The sequence below is a fragment of the Triplophysa rosa genome, linkage group LG23, assembly GCF_024868665.1.
Source record: "Triplophysa rosa linkage group LG23, Trosa_1v2, whole genome shotgun sequence".
Lineage (NCBI taxonomy): Eukaryota > Metazoa > Chordata > Actinopteri > Cypriniformes > Nemacheilidae > Triplophysa > Triplophysa rosa.
Genome location: NC_079912.1, coordinates 7,153,110 through 7,171,683, shown reverse-complemented (window position 1 = coordinate 7,171,683; position 18,574 = coordinate 7,153,110). Strand labels below are relative to the sequence as shown.

General features: G+C 37.9%; 1 protein-coding gene across 1 annotated transcript in view; it reads right to left on the bottom strand.

The window, feature by feature from the left end:
• Positions 1-18,574, bottom strand: part of reck (reversion-inducing-cysteine-rich protein with kazal motifs) — a 47,337-nt gene that overhangs the window by 11,356 nt on the left and 17,407 nt on the right. Inside the window, exons 3-16 of the mRNA XM_057323063.1 lie at positions 16,822-16,896; positions 14,302-14,338; positions 13,788-13,873; positions 13,581-13,628; positions 11,883-11,916; positions 11,217-11,414; positions 10,418-10,682; positions 9,637-9,810; positions 7,077-7,289; positions 4,294-4,430; positions 3,898-4,038; positions 3,296-3,484; positions 2,340-2,462; positions 1,095-1,266 (exon numbers count right to left, since the gene is read on the bottom strand). Coding sequence (XP_057179046.1) covers positions 1,095-1,266; positions 2,340-2,462; positions 3,296-3,484; positions 3,898-4,038; positions 4,294-4,430; positions 7,077-7,289; positions 9,637-9,810; positions 10,418-10,682; positions 11,217-11,414; positions 11,883-11,916; positions 13,581-13,628; positions 13,788-13,873; positions 14,302-14,338; positions 16,822-16,896 — 1,892 coding nt within the window. The remainder of the gene's footprint in view (positions 1-1,094; positions 1,267-2,339; positions 2,463-3,295; positions 3,485-3,897; positions 4,039-4,293; positions 4,431-7,076; positions 7,290-9,636; positions 9,811-10,417; positions 10,683-11,216; positions 11,415-11,882; positions 11,917-13,580; positions 13,629-13,787; positions 13,874-14,301; positions 14,339-16,821; positions 16,897-18,574) is intronic.

Sequence of the window (18,574 nt, the reverse complement as noted above, 5' to 3'; positions counted from 1 at the left end):
AGGCCCAGTGTTAAATTAGGTTTGTAATGTAAAATCCGGTTCCCAGAGAGGAGCACAAGGGCTCATCAAATGACAGGGTGATTTCAGAGGAAAGGTTACACAAACACAGCCCTTTACACCAGGCTGAACTGTTGTAGACGACTGAAGAAGGAAACTGCGTGACACCTGAACAAACAATGAGTCACATGCTAAGATGGGGTACAGGAAGACATGTGATAAGCAAAACGCTATAGTGAAGACAAGGGGGAAAAAAGTAGTGAGCTTAATGGACAAATTGCTCATTTTTGTTTTTTATCTAGATTTTTAAAGGAATATTTTTTGGTTTATAGGGATACTTCAACCAAAAATGAAAATTCTGTCATCATTTACTCACCTTCGAGTTGTTCCAAATCTGTATAAATTACTTTGTTCTGATGAACACAGAGAAAGATATTTGGAAGAATACTTATAGACCGTTTCATCGGAAGCTTGCGCGCATGACCCCCAGTTAACTTCCGGTTTGTGTTTGGCTAGTGTCTAATAATATAATTATTTATATTTTAATTAATTTATGTTAATATGCATTTGTATTATTTTACTGTATAATAACTAAATAAACTATTTGTTGAATTTTGTTGTATGTTCATTTATTAAATAAACAATTTGTTGAATGGGTCCTGTAGTTTTGGCGCATTTAAAGAAACCGTATGGTACATTGACATCTAGCGGTTGAGCTTTTAGGAAAAAATACAATGGTAGTCAAAAGTGACCCAAAGAACTGTTTGCTGTCCTACATTCTTCAAAATATCTTCTTTTGTGTTCATCAGAACAAAGACATTTATACAGATTTGGAACAACTGGAAGGTGAGTAAATGATGACAGAATTTTCATCTTTGGATGAAGTATCCCTATAAACAGGATTTAAATTCTGTCGGTATCAGTGACATGATATCACAGAAATTGATTTAGAGTTTTCCTTAAATTAGTGTTTACAGTAATACAGTAAATATAAAATACAATGGAGGTACAGAGAGGATTTTAATTCAAAGAAGATGTTAATATGAAGAAAACAGACATCAGACTTTGAATATACAGTAAGTTCAAAAGGTTGGAACCTCTGGTTTCTTTGGCAGGAGTTTGAAGAGCAGTGATTGATGCTTCTGCAGGACCCAAAAACAAACTGATTGTCTCGGAAGCCGACACAGCGTGCGACACAGGCGCTGGGGTATGTGCGTCCATTATGTGCACACACAGGTATGAAATGATCAGCACAGCCACAAGGAAGTCCTGAAACACAGAGAGGGAAAATGAATGAGCGAGCGATGCTAACAGGATCACATATTAATTGTAGGGCTGTCAACCGATTAATCACGATTAATAGCATCCAGAATAACAGTTTGTGTTTAAAGAATATATGTCTGTGTCCTGTGCATATTAATCTTGTTTATACACTGAACAAAATTATAAATGCAACACTTTTGTTTTTGCCCCCATTTTTCATGAGCTGAACTCAAAGATCTAAGACTTTTTCTATGTACACAAAAGGCCTATTTCTCTCAAATATTGTTCACAAATCTGTCTAAATCTGTTTTAGTGAGCACTTCTCCTTTGCCGAGATAATCCATCCACCTCACAGGTGTGGCATATCATGATGCTGATTAGACGGCATGATTATTGCACAGGTGTGCCTTAGGCATGTTATAAACATGCATATATTTAAGAGAAATATAAAATATATAAATTGATAAACATTTATATATAGTTAAAATATTGGTAAATATAAATAAAAACATATAAAAATATTTGTATACATGTATGTGTATGTGTACTTTATGTGTTTATAAATACAAAATTAATATACACAGTACACGGACATATATTAACTTTTATTCTGGATGTGATTAATAGGTTGACAGCCCTTATTAAATAATATAAATTGATCAAATGTTGTGTGATGGAAAATATGAAAGATAAAATGTGAAAGCTAAATTGCACTTTGTAAAATTTGAAGAAATGCCCTTTCCTTGTGTTAACATCGCAACACCAAGCATTTTATAAATTCATCCAAAAATAATGGTATGCAAAGATACCATATACCAAAGAAGTATGAGTAATTATTTTACATGAATATTATTTATATTTATATTATTATATCTTAATAAATGTATTTATTTATGTATAAAAATACATTTTATTTATGTGCTTGATTTTTTGTTTTATCTTGCATCTTTGATATATTTTGTTCAATACTGTTGTTATCCTTTTAACAATTACGTTACGATTGCTATACCTATTGTTGCTATACCTATCTTTATTGTTGATCTTTATTATCATTCAACAGATTCTTTTCAAACACACACCTGTGAAGGAGAGCCGCTCTTCGTCCGTACTGTCTGACCTGAGGCACTGGCGAGATGAGCAGATGGTATCACCTGAGAAGCAGGAACACTGATGGCAGTCGACCCGGAAGGACGTACCGTGACCTGTACAGTGAAACAAAATGTATAATCAGACATTAAACTGACACCTTGATCCGCAAGCTGCCTCTTGGGTAATAAATGAAACATGTGTTCTGAATTGTGCTTGTCTCAGCATCCTCAATGGGTGGCTGATGCATTCAGAAGCACACAGGAGATGTATGAAAGATGTCAAGGACTCCACAGTCTTGTATTTTTTGATTATGTTTACTTTACTGAGAAACCTACAACGGATTGGATGTTTTTTTATTCTTTTTAGAAACATCGAAACCCCTTGTGGTATTTGCTCATCTTACGCAGCACGTTGTAAATCCGTACTGCTTGACAACTCTGGAGTGAAGCACATCTGTCTCAAATAATCTCAAGATGGCCGAGGGGTTTAGAAGCAGAAAATAAATAAACCAGGCAAAAACGCCTTTAGCTTGTTTACAAAAGAGGCCGAAATGAATTAACTAATGAATAAAGAAATGATACACATTCTTGGACCCTTACAGTATTTCCTGTTTGTGAACATATCAGAAACATAAACATTTATAGCTGCTTTGAGTATGAAGAGCGCAAGGACAATTTGTTGTGGCGTCGTGAAGTGATGCAGCACCACACCAATAGGTGGCAGTGTCCACAAACAGTGACTGAAAACAGCGCCTCTAAAACAAATTATGGGAGTCTGTTCAGTAATATTTTTAGCCGCCTGTGAAAACACAGGAAGGAAGTTTCAGCATGTGGGGGCTTTTACTCTTCATTCAATCGAGCGTGTCGCATACTAGCAGATGAATTGCAGACCTAGACATAACACAGGACATTCGAAAAATATGGTAATTGGAATCGGACGGTCTTACTTTTCCTTTGTCCCGCAACCAAACAGGTCCTGGTTGTGTCCAAACATGGCATTTCGGCACAGTTCTCCAGGCGGCCGCTCTGACCGCAGGTGCAAACCTCATAGCAGCCCACCTGCCTGTTCCGGGTGGGCACTTGGATACGAGCGTCCATGGGAACCAGGAACTCAGAAGCTTCGCCTAATTTACACCCTTAAGAAAATAATGATAGTGTTGAAATAATTATTTTGTTCAGAATTGCATACTACTGTTATTCAACTATCCGTATTATGTGCGTTTTTTCCTCTTTCCTCTGCAGTACACAAAAGAAGATATTCTGAAGAATGTTGATAACCAAACAACTTTGACTTCCGTTGACTGGACACAAAATTACAGGGACATTTCTCAAAATATATTCTTTTGTGTTTCACAAAAGAAAGAGAAATACACGGGTTTGGAATGATATGAGAGTGAATAAATGATGACACAATTTGTATCTATCCCTTAAACTTTCACTCAACTCGGCCGTACATTATAAATCGACCTTTGTGTTGAAACTCGCCCAGTGGAATCAGACTGCTAAGAAAAGGACACAATATAAAGTGAAAATAATAAATATACGGTACCAGGTACACAGAAGAAAGGCAGACAGACTTGTCCTGGATGACAGCCTTTCCTGTTGACCTCACAGAGATGGTTGCTTGGACATGGATTCGGATTGCAAGGATGGATCACTTCTTCAATAAAGTTATCAAAGGGACTGGGGTCTGTGGAAACCAAGGATTCCAACAATAAAAGACCATACAACACAGAAGATATGTTCATCAAATATAACACAGTGTCTACACCGGACGTGGCACGACACAACACAACACAACACACGGCTTGTTCAAATGGGATTGTCACGTCGCGCCGCATCCAGTGAGGACAAAATTCAAAATTATAATAGTTTCTAATGCGTTTTATTGTCTTTTGTCACGTCACAACACGGTGTAATGGTCAGAAAAAGCTGTTTCACTCACTGAGGTATTTCTTCAGAGGAATACATCGCTCGGGATCATCTGTTGGGGAGAGCATGTCACAAATCCGTTCTGGAGTCTGTTCATCAAGAAAGCGTTTTCGATCCCCACAATGGGTCAGAATATCCACACAGTCGGACCTGCAATCATAAAAATTCATTTGGAGCGTATCAGATGAGATAAGTCCAAAATAATTTGATAAGAGAATTTGGGAGCCTAGTTTGAGACATTTGCTGCTTTTGTTATGAAAAAGTATATACAGTGTATATATATTTTTTCATGCATTTGGCAGACGCTTTTATCTAAAGCGACTTACATTGCATGATATATGATGCATATACTCTTTATGAATTTTAAGTTATAAGTTATATTTCAAAGAAATTTGAAAAGGTTTTTCTATTGTTTTTTCATTTCTCTATATTTCCACATCTTGATCTTGCAACTGCGTCCACAGGGGGTCTCTGAAAAAGCTCTCCCTTTTACATTTTGGAATATTATGAAAGGATATAAGCGGTGTCATTCCGGATTAGCTCTACACTCTTTACATGAATATTATGTGTACTTTTGTCAACAAGAACGTTTTCCTGGTGTCAGAGGCATGTGTCCAGACGACTTCTCTGTGCGTCTGCCAACCTTGAAACTTATGCGACCTTTGGGCTCAGACGGAGGAGATGAAAGCCTTCTTCCTGTTGACTGTGTACACCATAAAGTGGCCTCATACTCGGAGGGAGATTGCTGTGTTAAAAGCAATTTTTTCAGCCTTGCTTTCAACTGCCACATGTCCACATGTGGCATTCTCTGGAGCCCGACAGAAACGGGTTTGACATCCTGGGGTGTAATTTCCGGTTCTAGCCATCTATTTGTTTTTCTTTATTCTTCACCCACATGGATACAAATAAAATGACTGTTTTGTTAAGCAACACATTGTAAGACTGTAAGAAAAATGTATATAATTTAAAAATACAACATTCAGCAATGATGTAGAGACACAACGGCGATGCCGTTTCTTTCTTTTCCTCAAACACTAAACCTGCTTGAACAGGACTTGGACAGTGTCAAGCTTGAGTAATGCATCCCGGGTCGTACCCTGCCATCACTCATAGTCGCATGTCTTTATTCTCAGCTGCTGGAGTCACAGCGTTACTTGTCACAGAGGAAGACGGCATCATTCCAGAACATTCTCCCGCGGTGTTGCGTGAGGATGGCTAATCCCCACAACACCGGAGCGCACGTCTATACCTAATGGAATGTCGCTGAATGCGGACGAGACTTGTGTAAGCACAGGTGCAATAAATGCAAACAAAACAGACACTGTTACAGTGCAGCGCCTGTGAATCAAGGCATCAGGCGGGCTGTTTTGACTAGACTCTTGCTGACGACAAGACCCGTATTTTCTCAAAATGCTTCAAAAGAGATTGCACTTTGAATGCTCAAGGATTTACTGTGCCCAAGGGATCACCAAAAATAAATCAACACATTTCAACGGTGACATTTCAACCTCTGTATGGTGTTTAAATAACCGCAACAGCTTTGCGCAAAAGCAACATGCTGGTTTAATGCACAAAACCTGTCACAAGACAACCTGCAATTACCTGGATATGTCTCCTTTTTTCTGTGTAAAGAGATCCAGATACTAGAACACACGCGTACACACAGACACATGAACCATCAACACATCGTGTAACAGAGGATTACATGACTTGCAAATGGATAGCAAATGTTTTTTGGTCGAGAATGTAAAAGACGCTTGAGGAAATGTCACAAAACTTGTCAGAAAATGTTAGATTTTACTCTAAAATTAAATCAAACCGAAATCATGTAAAATATTTGTTTGAAGAAAAGTCTACGTGAAATGGTCACGAATATATATTTTCCCTCAATGTCACATATATTTTTGCTCTATAAATATACAGCCGCGGAAAAAAATAAGAGACCATTTCGAAATTATTTTCAGTTTTTTACTATTTATAGTTTTTTTATGTATGTGTTTAGGTAAAATGTTCATTTTTGTTTCATCCTGTGAACCACTGACAATATTTCTCCCAAATTTCAAATAAAACATTTATTTCAAATAAAAATATTGTTTCTATTTGCATTTATGTGATTGAATGAAAACTGGAGAAACAGGAAAAGATGCTCCGTAGTTTTTCACTACTCAAATACTAACAAGTTCACATTTAATTGCTGTACACAATATTTACAATCATATGAGGGGGGTCTCTCCTCAACCAACACCAGTGTGCAGCATCCACCTGGATGATGCGACGGCAGCCACGGTACAACGGCGTGAGTACGCTCACCACACACCAGCTATAGGTGGAGAGGAGAGCGAGATAGAGCCAATTCGGAGGGTGGGGATTATTAGGAGGCCATGATTGACAAGGGCCAGTGGAGGGAATCTGACCAGGACACCGGGGTTACACCCCTACTCTTTACGAGAAGTGCCGTGGGATCTTTAATAAACGCAGGGAGTCAGGATCTCAGTTTAACGTCTCATCCGAAGGACGTTGCTTTTTACAAAAATATAGCGTCCCCATCACTAAACTGTGGTATTAGGACCCGTACAGACCACAGGGTGAGCACCCCCTGCTGGTCTCACTAACACCTCTTCCAACAGCAACCTAGCTTTCCCAGGAGACTCCCATCCAGGTACTGACCAGGCTCAGCCCTCATCATATTATTACTAAATGTACATTTATTTCTATTAAAATACAATTTAAATACATTCTGTATATTTTACTTTTTAGAAATATGCTTTCATGAGATTTCACACAGATTGAAATTACCTGCATATGACGCTCCCTCTAGACTTGCTATAGCACGGTTTGATCTGCAGGGCACACGCTACAGCTTTCCACATCTCTGGTTGACATTTCCTAATATCCAGCACCGGTATGTTCATGAAGGGCATCCTGATGGTTCCATTCGACCACAGTTTGAAGTCATTCATGGCACCTTGATCTGACTGAACGTTGCAGCTTCGAAACAGCTCGGTTGGCCTGAGGACACAAACACCCAGATGTGAAACGGCACGAGCAGATGTGGTGACTAAACAGTCTTTGATTAACAGATTATGTCAGGCGTGTTTGCAAAGATTTCAGTATAAATGCAGAGTAAACCAAACGTTGCTGGTGTGCAGAAAATTGTTGCACGTTGTCTTGACATGTTTTCTACAGAAGTAGCCAATATTGGCACAAACATTTCAGGCATTAAAAATGAAAATAAAAATCTGTTACGTTTGTGATTTAAAATCGATTTGTGTTGTTGTCTGGGATTGCCTTGCATCCCGAAAGGCCACTGTTTACTACCACTGAAAACACTCAGAAACCTTTATTTCTCTCACACTTTTAATGCAGGTCGTATTTTTACTTGCATATTAGTTAGTCCATCTCTTGTCTTCATTCTATGTTGTTAGCTTTAACTGCTAACCGACGTCCCATTTTGGGAAAAATGAAGCTATGGTATAAGACATCTGCCCCTGTGGGTGGGATTTACATGTCTCTTTCTCTCATCAACAAACAGGCTGGGTTTATTTGTGCTGTGGTATAGACCATAGGGTGGCTCACAGGCCGCTGTGATTTGCATCGGGGTAAGTATACAGCACTCCAGGCATGGCTGACACTCCGGCCACATCTGCCCCCTCCGCTTTCTTCCGTATTTGCTTTCGACGCTCTTTGAAATCCGCAGGAGTGCCCGCAACCCAATCATCCCCAGGAATTCTTCAAAGAAACCAAAGCCAGCGGTTGTTTGCCTGAACTCCAGATCCCGTCATAGAAGCCGGGGTGCCATCTTCTTAGGGAGTGTGATTCAACGGTCTTTGCCAAAAACAATAATACTCAGAATATTTCAAATTGTGCAGGATTCCTTCCTCACTCAGGTTTACAATGATTTTAAGAGATTTATCTAACAGGACGAGCTCTGTTAATTTTTATGGGAGCTGAAATGAAACGGTGAGTTTAGGGAGAGGGAAAAACCTTCTGGTACTCATATTGCTAGCATCTAGTGGTGAGGTTGTGAATTGCAACCAACGGCTCACTCTGCCCCTCCCTTTTAAAGTATTACGATGGCTGACACAGAAATAAAATGTTACTTTTTCGCTTCTTTACCGAAGGAGATAAAATTTTTGCGCTTTCTAATGCAGATTGTTCGTTTAGGGCTACTTTAGAAACAACATGGCGAATTCTAAGCACATTTTGAGTAATGGGCATCAAACTTTGTAGTACATATACAAATAACATAAATATAAAAATCTAACATTTTTGCTCTCTTTTGCATTATTCTATTTTCCATATACCTGATAAACCTGAAAACCACTGGAAAAACCCCAGGAGATCTGAACTTCCAATGTAAGCCTCATTTGGATCCTCCCATAGGGGTCTTCCAAACATGACATGACATGTCATTTCATCATCCATCTGTGCTTCTGACATTTTCACAAACTCTGTGTCATTCGCATTGTTTTAAGTACAGAGTTGTCCTTGCCATACACTTTTGAAAGGACTCATGGGATTGACGAATGCAGCGATGGACAAACCACGCGGTATTGATGGGAAACCAGCAGTCCTTTCATTGTGCTTCAAGCCTTTTTGACCCAAACAATGCGGGTCTACATTTGCCATCATAAATTATCCTGTCTCGGCCTATAACTCACAGCGAAAATGTGCTGGCCGCAGAGTAGCGTAACAATATGACTGCTGACCAAGGAACTGTTATGGAAATACATTTTTTCATGTATCATCCAGCAAGGGTCCAATTACATAATTAGCATCCAAACTTATGAACCTGGTGAACTTCCTCACGAACCGTATGCGTTTCAGAACAGTAACAGCATAATATACTTGATCAGTAGATACAGCTGCATATTGGGAATATATGTTTATTATTCAAATGTATTTTTACATATTCATTTTGATATTTTTACTAGAGATGCACCAATACTACATTTCTCCACCAACACTGGTAGCCGAGTGATATCTACCGATACCGATTCTGAAGATTAAATTAATATTTCCTAACTTTCTGAATATTATTCATTTAAATATAATTTAATCATTTAAAATATTTAAAATATATTAATATAACGACTATTAATATTGGTGATGTTTCTTTACATTTTCTATATACAGAGCACAAATTCATTGCATTTTCCTGTCCTTTTTTGAATGACAGGATATATCAGCACTGATCATCGCCCGATAGCCAATAGTGTGAAAAATTGCTTTTATCGACCGATACCGATTATTGGCCGATATATCGGTGCATCTCTAATTTTTACGTATTCAAATGTCTGCATAAACAAACACCATTGGATCAAAAAACGCATGTTAAGGTAGCAGTGTTTCTAACCTGTTGTTGAAGTTGGTGCAGTAGGTCAGATCTTTGCAGCCTAACTGGCACGGCTCCCTCACATCAGCCAGACAGGTGATGAGGTCCATCTCTACAGGGTTATATTCACAACGCTGGTCAAACTCCTGCCATGTCTGAGTGCCCCAATTGGTGCTGATCTCCGTGCATATATCCCTGAAATATGTTGAATATACAAAAAAAAATGAAAACACGACCAAGTACGTAACAACATTTGCTTTAGTAAGCTTTCGCTTTTCAGTGTAAAAGTCGTCACTGTGATGCAGAGGTCTTGATATATGTGGTTAGTAGGGTCTTCTCTGTGGTTTTTACATGGTTTTGTACTGGCCCACCCACATTGCTATGATAATCCGGGGCCCACGATTTGGGTATATCTTTTTACCAAACACACCTTAAAGGAACAGTTCACCCCAAAAGTCTTCATTTACTCACCCTCAAGTAGTTTCAAATATTTATACTGTATATTGTTTTGTTCTGTTGAACACAAAATAAGAAGTTTTAAAAAAGCAGGAAATCAAACAGTTCTGGGGCACTTTTGACTACCATTGTACTTTTTCCTACTATGGTAGTCAATGGTGGCCAAAAACTGTTTGGTTCCAAGCATTCTTCCAAATATCTTTCTCTGTGTTCATCAGAACAAAGAAATGTATACAGATTTGAAACAACTTGAAGGTGAATAAATGAAGACAGAATGTTTTTTTTTTTTTGGGAGAACTGTCCCTTTAACTTGCTTATCAAAAATTCCGCTGGATGGGATGCTGACCTGCAGAGTGAAGTATTGGCTTTGGAGCAGCAGTGGAGTTTAGCGCAGTCCATCTTGGCAATTGGGGGAGATTCCGGGTCACTTCTGGCGGGAGGGTGGGCGCTACCCAGAAAGCAATGCCACAGCGGGTCCTGTGGGAGAGGCTGACTGCCGCATTCTGTAATCAAGCCATCCATGATCTCCTGCTCGGTGGTCATGGTGCGGAGGATTCGCTTGCAGGCCGTCTGACAGTGGGCCTCCTCTGCGCGGTCACAACAGTATAGACCTGACACAAGAAAATGGGCACACTTAAAGGCCCAGTGTATGAAATTTAGCGCAATCACTCCAACGCTCGCCCCTCCCTTTCGAAGCGCTACGTAGCACAGCACTAAGATGTCGACACAGTTTCTCTTCTTCGTTGAAGGAGATAATGTATTTACATAATACGTTCTGTAGAGCAGTTTGTCCGTTTAGGGCTACCGTAGAAACAACATGGCCAATTCCATGTAAGGGGACATACCGTGGTGTATGTAGATAGAAATAGCTCATTCTAAGGTAATAAAAACATAGCACTTTATTATGTAAGGTCTTTATACACCTCTGACGACATAGTTTTGTATATTATATTGCATTTCTGTCAATAGATCCTCCTAAAAATGACACACAGCACCTTTAAAGCAACTGCTGAAAAAGAAATGCACAGTCTGTATGATGCTATTGTATGCATGTTTACAAGTTAGGACAAATCTATTTATAATTCATGAGTTTAATATCACCTGAACTGTACCATTATCAACAAGCCCTTTTTGTTTGTACTTACTGTCAATAGGGCTTCTGATAGGGTAGGATTTGGTATAGTTGGCCACACAGCTGATAAGCTGTGGACTGATGCTCTGGCAGTACTCTTTGACAGCGTTAATCTGGGAGACAGTGGGAGACGAGTCTGTGCGGAAGATGGCCTGACAGTATTCACGACAGTTAGTGTGTCTCCCTGCATAACTGCAGCATACTGAGCCCACTAGAGGACAAACACACACAAATACACAAAATGTTCACAATTACAGATACATTAGGTTTTGGGACTTAAGAAAAACGTATATAGAAAAAAAAATGTAAACAATACTTTTTTATGTCATTGCAAACTTTTTATGCCACTCAGATTGCAAACTATCAAATAAAAATAAACAGATGTCATGAGTCACGCTACTACTACAAATATATATAAACAAGCACTACATTCAGTTGTGAGCTCAATGTCAGGCTGATTTTCAGGAGGGCACAGGTCATGACCTCGTCTCCCAGGCATATAAACAATCGTGAGACAGAGTGGCATCTCGTTTCGCTTTAATACAGGTCAGAGAGCAGTGACATCATCAAACAGGAAATTAAATCTTGGAGGAGTGCATGAACAAAATGAGTTACAGACTGATGTCTTACTGATAACCTTTCAATGGAAGCAAAGATCTTTCAGGGCAAATTTGCTTACTTTCATTTTTGGTGATACAGCTGTAGAGGGGTTTCTGCAAGACAAAACAAAAACAAAAAGCAATTACAAAATTGCAGTGTAATTTGAGAAAGAATTCAAGAGTTTTCAACCTGAAAAATAAAAAAACAAAGATTTGTTTACCTGGAAAGGCATTACTAAACATTCCGATGCTATTTCTAATTGTCCAGTAAAATATGTTCAAAAAAAGTATTAAATTCAACATTTAGCAATTTTAGCATTTAACAACTACATCTTCAGCATAAGCAACTGCACAAAATTACAATCTCGAATTTAGAAAAGAGAGATTATAAATGGAGAAAACATAAACTTTCTTCAAAGTATTTTCTTTGAAATCAAGTCTTATTATGAACAATTTAATTCTCACATGAGCGTATCTTGTTGATTTCGAAATATATTTTTTCAATCCATTTTTTTCTTCTTTAAAAATACTATTAATTACTCCTGAACATAAGAACCAAATATTAACTACTGTAATGCTGATTTTAATCAAATGTATTAATGACCTTGATTTTCTGTTTAAACGGAATGCCTGTGGACTGATGTAACTTCACTTCTATATCCGCCTGACAACATCTTTGACTAATACATGCAACAAACACTTCCATTATAATGCTATATAAAGCCTGGGATCCCTTTCATTGGATAAAAATTGAACAGCATTGGTTCATGCTTAAGTTTGGACAACGACTTCTTAGAAAACTAAGGGCACAAGATGAAAGTAACCCAAAACCTTAAGTTAGCGGAAGAGCGGTCCAAAGCAAACATTGTGCCCAATGGTTTGTTTGTTTATTTGTTTGGATAGGATGAGCTTAACTAAAGGAGGAAGAAAACCCAATGAACAAAGCTGTGCTGAGCAATACTAGGGCTTGTGTAATGAAAATAGCATGAAATCAATATGCCAGTAACATGATTTATATACAGTACAGTATTTTTTTTAACACTTAGTACATTCCAACTTTATTGGATTACCATATAATGTGGTGACAATATGATCAGTGCTACCGATAAAATGACAATTTCCCACAGTTCAACACTTATAAAATAATCTCATAAATAGGTTGACACAATGTTTATAAATAGGGGTGGAATTGCAAAATACAGCAATACATACAAATAAAGTCTGAGTCACGATTTAGACTGCTAAGCTCCTATCAAACAAGCTTTCAAGTCAAGACAAACAAACACAGACAGAAATGTAGTCTGATTTCTTTCATGAGAGACTCTTTGATGGATGTTGTAAGATGGATTTCTGAGATGACTGGGCAAAGATAAAGACCTCCCACTCTCAAACTCTTTTGATCTGAGCAATCTATTAAAACATCTGCTTAGATAACTTACACAGAAAATGAGAGGCAAATAAAAATGGAAGTTTGTTTGTAGGTGATTGCATGAAGTTGTGGATGGTAACCAGGGCTTTACTATGCAGTTGCTAAGGTGTACAGAGGGGTTTTTAGAGGGTGCTGTGTGGTTGCCAGGGTGTTCTTTATGGTTGCTAGTGCGTTCTCCGAAGCCAATCTAAGACATCTAGGTTTCTATTATTTCTAAATACGTCTTGTGTCTGTCATTTGTTTCTTTTTCCATCATCCACGGGTTCAAATAAATACACAAACCACATGATTTCTAAGTTAATTTTAAGATCCCAAAATGCACAAGGAAGGCATGAGGAAAATCTCCTACCTCCGTGTCTTTCTTGCATACTTTTGTAATGTCATTTTTAGATGATGCCTAAACAAAAGAAAAACATACAAACTCTTCAAAAATCACAAGTGAGCAGGTTTATCTCACAGTCCACCAATGACTTTTCTACGTTAAGGCCCAAACGATATTTCAACCAGCAAAGCCAAAGGAGATTTAAAGTGGGTTCTTATCTCGCTGAACATTTACCTGCTTACAGTCTCTCCGACATTCAGCCGAGATGGCCAGCTCACAACATCCCAGGCCGACCCATCCATCTGATTTTTTGGATGCCCCTAAAAATATGAGATATGATCAGCGACAGATAAAAAATCACCCGTTAAAGTCACACTGACATTTACGACGCCCGTAATGAAAAACAACACTTGAACTTTATGCATGCATGTTACTTTGATGGCTCTCAAAACAACAATACAGGGCATTAATCTCCACAAATATTTTGTCCAGACATGTTTTTTTAATGTTCTGTGTTTGGCTTCGGTTATATGCAGTGAACCTCAAAGCTGGATCGGGACTTTAATGGGCATTGTTAGATGTAGTTTGATAGATGTGAACTGTGATATTTTTGCATCTGGGAGGCATTAGATCTTCAGAGAGACTAAATCCTCGCTTGTTCTTCTAAGACTGCTACAGGTTGAAAGACAGGTGCGTTATGCCGAAATCCCTAAACATCTCCATCTGGGGTTACGAGTACACATCATACCAGGTAATGTATTGTTGATGCAGATCCAAAGTTCACTCTGTAAAACAAAAAACAAAAGAAAATTGCATTACAAAAACATTTGTTTAATAATGATCTTACATACAGCAATATTGTGCTCCTACAAATGCATTGTCTTTTTAAGGACAAAACATGGTGTTGACATGAGGGTGAGTATTCAACAAACACTCTTAAATAACCTATTCTGTCTCATTATAAACACACAGATGAAGTCTGTGTACAAACAGCACTTTGCAGGAAAGCAATTTTGAAACTGCTTGCTTTGATAATAGCAACGCTCCTTATATTGCAATGTTTTTTCTTTTTTAATTCACTTGGTCTCCCGGGAGCCTCCTAATAAAAGTCCGCTTTAATTAAATCTAGATGCACACGAGAGGCACGAAACGCATTAATAAGTCCTGTGGTCGGATGGTGTCGGATCAGCGGGTGAAGCATTGCAGCTTCATCCACATGACGCAGCAAGAGGAGGGCGGCGCGTTCTGCCAAAGCCTGAGCTTTGATAAGATAATAAAGCAGATAACAGGATATTGTGCCAGACTCATTCGACATCATCGTAAGTACTCCATCATCTTCTCTGGCTGATGAAAAAAGAAGCCACTGTCAAAAAGATTCAGCCTCACTAATGAAGAACAGAAAAAAGCTAATAAAACACAAACATGAGTTTGTGATCTATTAGAGCGTCAACTTCAGAGGTTTTCAAACACATCTGTACATCTTTTTGCACGCTTTAAAATGCTTTTAAACACATTTAGAAGTGTTGAAAGCGGAAAGAGCTATGAGAGTCTCTGCTTCCCTGCGTTTCCAAAATCGATTTGCTTCCATTCGGGTAAATTAGTGCAGGACGCATGTCTAAATGGCTTCGACTACAGCTAATGAGAGACTGAATGTAACTGCATATTGCAATTAAGGGAGGCAGGGCGGAGGGCAGCCTTTCCAAGGTGGAGGGAAGTTTTCCAACTTCAGCTTTGGTGTCTTTTCTATGGGAGGCAAATCCTGCCAAATTTAAATAAATAAATTAAACGATGAAAATGAAAATGAAAACCAGATTAGCAATTTCATTATACACAACTGCGTGCACAATATGTGCCAAAATGAAAAATAAAATGAAATATTTTGAAAATTTGTATTTGAAAATACAATTGGTGATTTCACATTTCATTTTCACTAAAATCTCGAGGCAAGACTGCCAATAAGAAAATGAAAAGGCAAATGTGAAAAATAAATTGTAAAAACATTTTTACAAAGGTTTTATTAATGTTCACGCAATAATACTGACACAATTCAAATTAAAATGTAAACTTTGATTTTCATTTTATTTCATTTTCGTTTTTGTTTTCATTTTCGTTTTCATTTTCTTTTTCTTGTTCACAGTCATGCAAATTACATGTTAATTAGTGGGTGTGGACGAGCGTCTGCATTACTGGGAACGCCCAAAAAAACGTCATATCCGTTTATTCGAACGAACGTGTGTAGACCTTGTCAGGCGCTTGGCCTTAGCGCTTTGTAATGATGACGATGACTGTGCCTGGTGCAATACCGAAAATTGTTGTGTGGTGTTCTGCATCTCTGATAAGTTAACAGACGAACAAACTAAAGCATTGAAGAGCCCGTATCTCTAGCGTGCCCTGAAACATGCCGGAGCGCGATTGTCCCCACTCCGCCGCTGACCTGCTCTTACACTGTACATTACCATCCGCACCCGAGCACGCTATCATCATTACACTGTGACTGCTTTTAAGAAAACATAAACAAAGCGATCTTTCTCAGCACAATAGAATCCATCGTAATGTTCGGTTTGAGGTTGATAAGATGTGTTTAACCTCACGCGCGCTGTGCGCAGACCAATTCGCTTATGGTATCACAAGAGCGGCTCATATGTGTTTAAATCAGCCCCGCGTACTTCATTCATTATGATTATGAGCCAATCGTTATACAAAGTGCTGCACTATGTTATGAATGCATGCTTTAAATGATGCGCCTGTTTAAATTCCTTGAAGTTCAGCTGTCATACCAAAAAACATCTAATACCTACAACACTTATAAGTGCAGGCCTGTGTCACCGCGCCGTGGGACAAAAAAAACCATTCGAATGAATTAATAGTGTGTGCGTATTAGATGTTTTTTGCTATGACAGCTGAACTTCAAGGAATTTAAACATTGTATTTTAAATTGTATTTTCTTTTTCAATTTGACAGGGACAACGCATTGTCAGTGTAAAAATGAAAATAAAATAATTTCATTTTATTTTTCATTTTGGCACATATTGTGCACGCAGTTGTGTATAATGAAATTGCTAATCTGGTTTTCATTTTCATCGTTTAATTTATTTATTTAAATTTGGCAGGATTTGCCTCCCATACTTTTCTTCCTAACAGGTAAAACCGCAAAACCGAAGTCAGGAACAGGAAGCAGCAGCTGCCACTTTTAAGACTTCCTGTGTTGCCAGGGCAGCGCCTTTATTGTAAACAGAGATTTGGAGCTGGAATTGTGTAAATGACTTACCAAGGTCTCCGGGCAGTAACTTGGCAAGCGCAGGAGAAGATGCCTCAGACGTGATTCACTTCTAATGGTCGCGAGCTGTGGGGAGAAACGTCAAAACATTCACGTGCCAGTGCAAATATTCATGATTTGATATTTTCAAATGTATTTGCAAACAAGGAATCCAACTTTTACATATGAAAGCAACATTTTTGTCATACTTTTTACACATATCTTTTTGAAAAGTAAATAAAACAACCAATAAAATGAAACTTTTCAAATGCACAAAATGCAAAAATATTCATATTATATATGTAGCATATGTATTATACGTTAAATCAGAAAATGTTTGAGTCTTTGGTTTTTAAATATTCTCAGTAAAAAAATATTTCACATCAGAAAACACATTGTGGTCATGATGTTTAACTGTTGTACACTGTTAAAAATAAAGGTGCTTTAAAGGTTCTTCAAAACGATGCCATAGAAGAACCATTTTTTGTTCCTCAAAGAACCATTCAGTCAAAGAGCCGTCTCTTTCTTACCTTTTTATAATCTGAAGAACCTTTTTTCGCCACAAAAAAACACCTTTTGAGAAACAGAAATGTTAAAGGTTCTTTATGGAACCAGTTAGACAAAAAAGGTTCTTCTATGGCACCTTGAAGCCCCTTTATTTTTAAGAGTGTAGTCTGGATCCTATTTTTGACTTAGCATAGTTTTGTTCATGTTTTTCCAAGAATTTACCAAGTAACAGATGAATCTGCTTCAAAACACTGACTAGATAAAAAGCCTTTGATGTCTACAACAAAAGATACGGGATGTTCTTTCTCCTCCCTTTTAAAAGTTGACAAGCTTTTCATTTTGCCTTTCCTTTACACTCTTCATGAAAACAGAATTTAGTTTCCAACAGTTAACGCACTTCTTGTATTTGTATTTCACAACCTGAACCCCAGTGTGAAAACTTCTCCAAATGCCGTGATGGGTCATTCCAACACCATCAGAACCTGGCGGCAGACCCACACGATTCTGTCTGCTGTAAACAAAATCAAGTTCTCAAATCTGTGATCAAGAATGATCATCTATTCAAGTCTGAGTTCTCTAGAACGATCTGCCAACTCGCTGGTTTGAAGCCAAAATCAGTTCCAGTGAATTCAGCACGTTTAACATTTTAAGAACCACCGGCATTTGAAAATAGTTGTCGAGGATCTTTTCTGTAGGTTTGGCCAGATTTCGCTGCAAAGAATTCCTCTATGATGAAGAATAATTTGTGATAATGAGGGAAGGAACATTTGCATTTGTTGGCAGACGGCTGAAATGATTTCTTTCAGCAAAAAAATATTTAAAATCTCATTCAAGATCTCATTTATGAAAAAACTGGAAACTGACTATAAAAACGAATAATCATTGACTACTTCGTCTAAACACAACATTTTTTATTGATCCATAAACTATTAGCAATTTTTCATTTCAACTTACTACTTTATGTTTTTAAATATTTTATCTCGCCCTAAACTTACTATTCATAAATACTATACATTACTAACTTCCAAATGGAATTTCATCATGTGTGCATTCGGTTAGTATTAAACACAACATTTACAACAAAAATAGCTAAGAGAAAAAACATTTCACAGTCACTTAATAATATTGATAATACAAGTGCAAATGGTTCTGTCCCATATTTAAGCTCATGTTAATGAAGCGAAATGCACACAGCTTTAAAAAATAACTGTAGGCTCAGAAATAAGAGCAGCTGCTGGGCAGCGATTTGCAGCCGCTT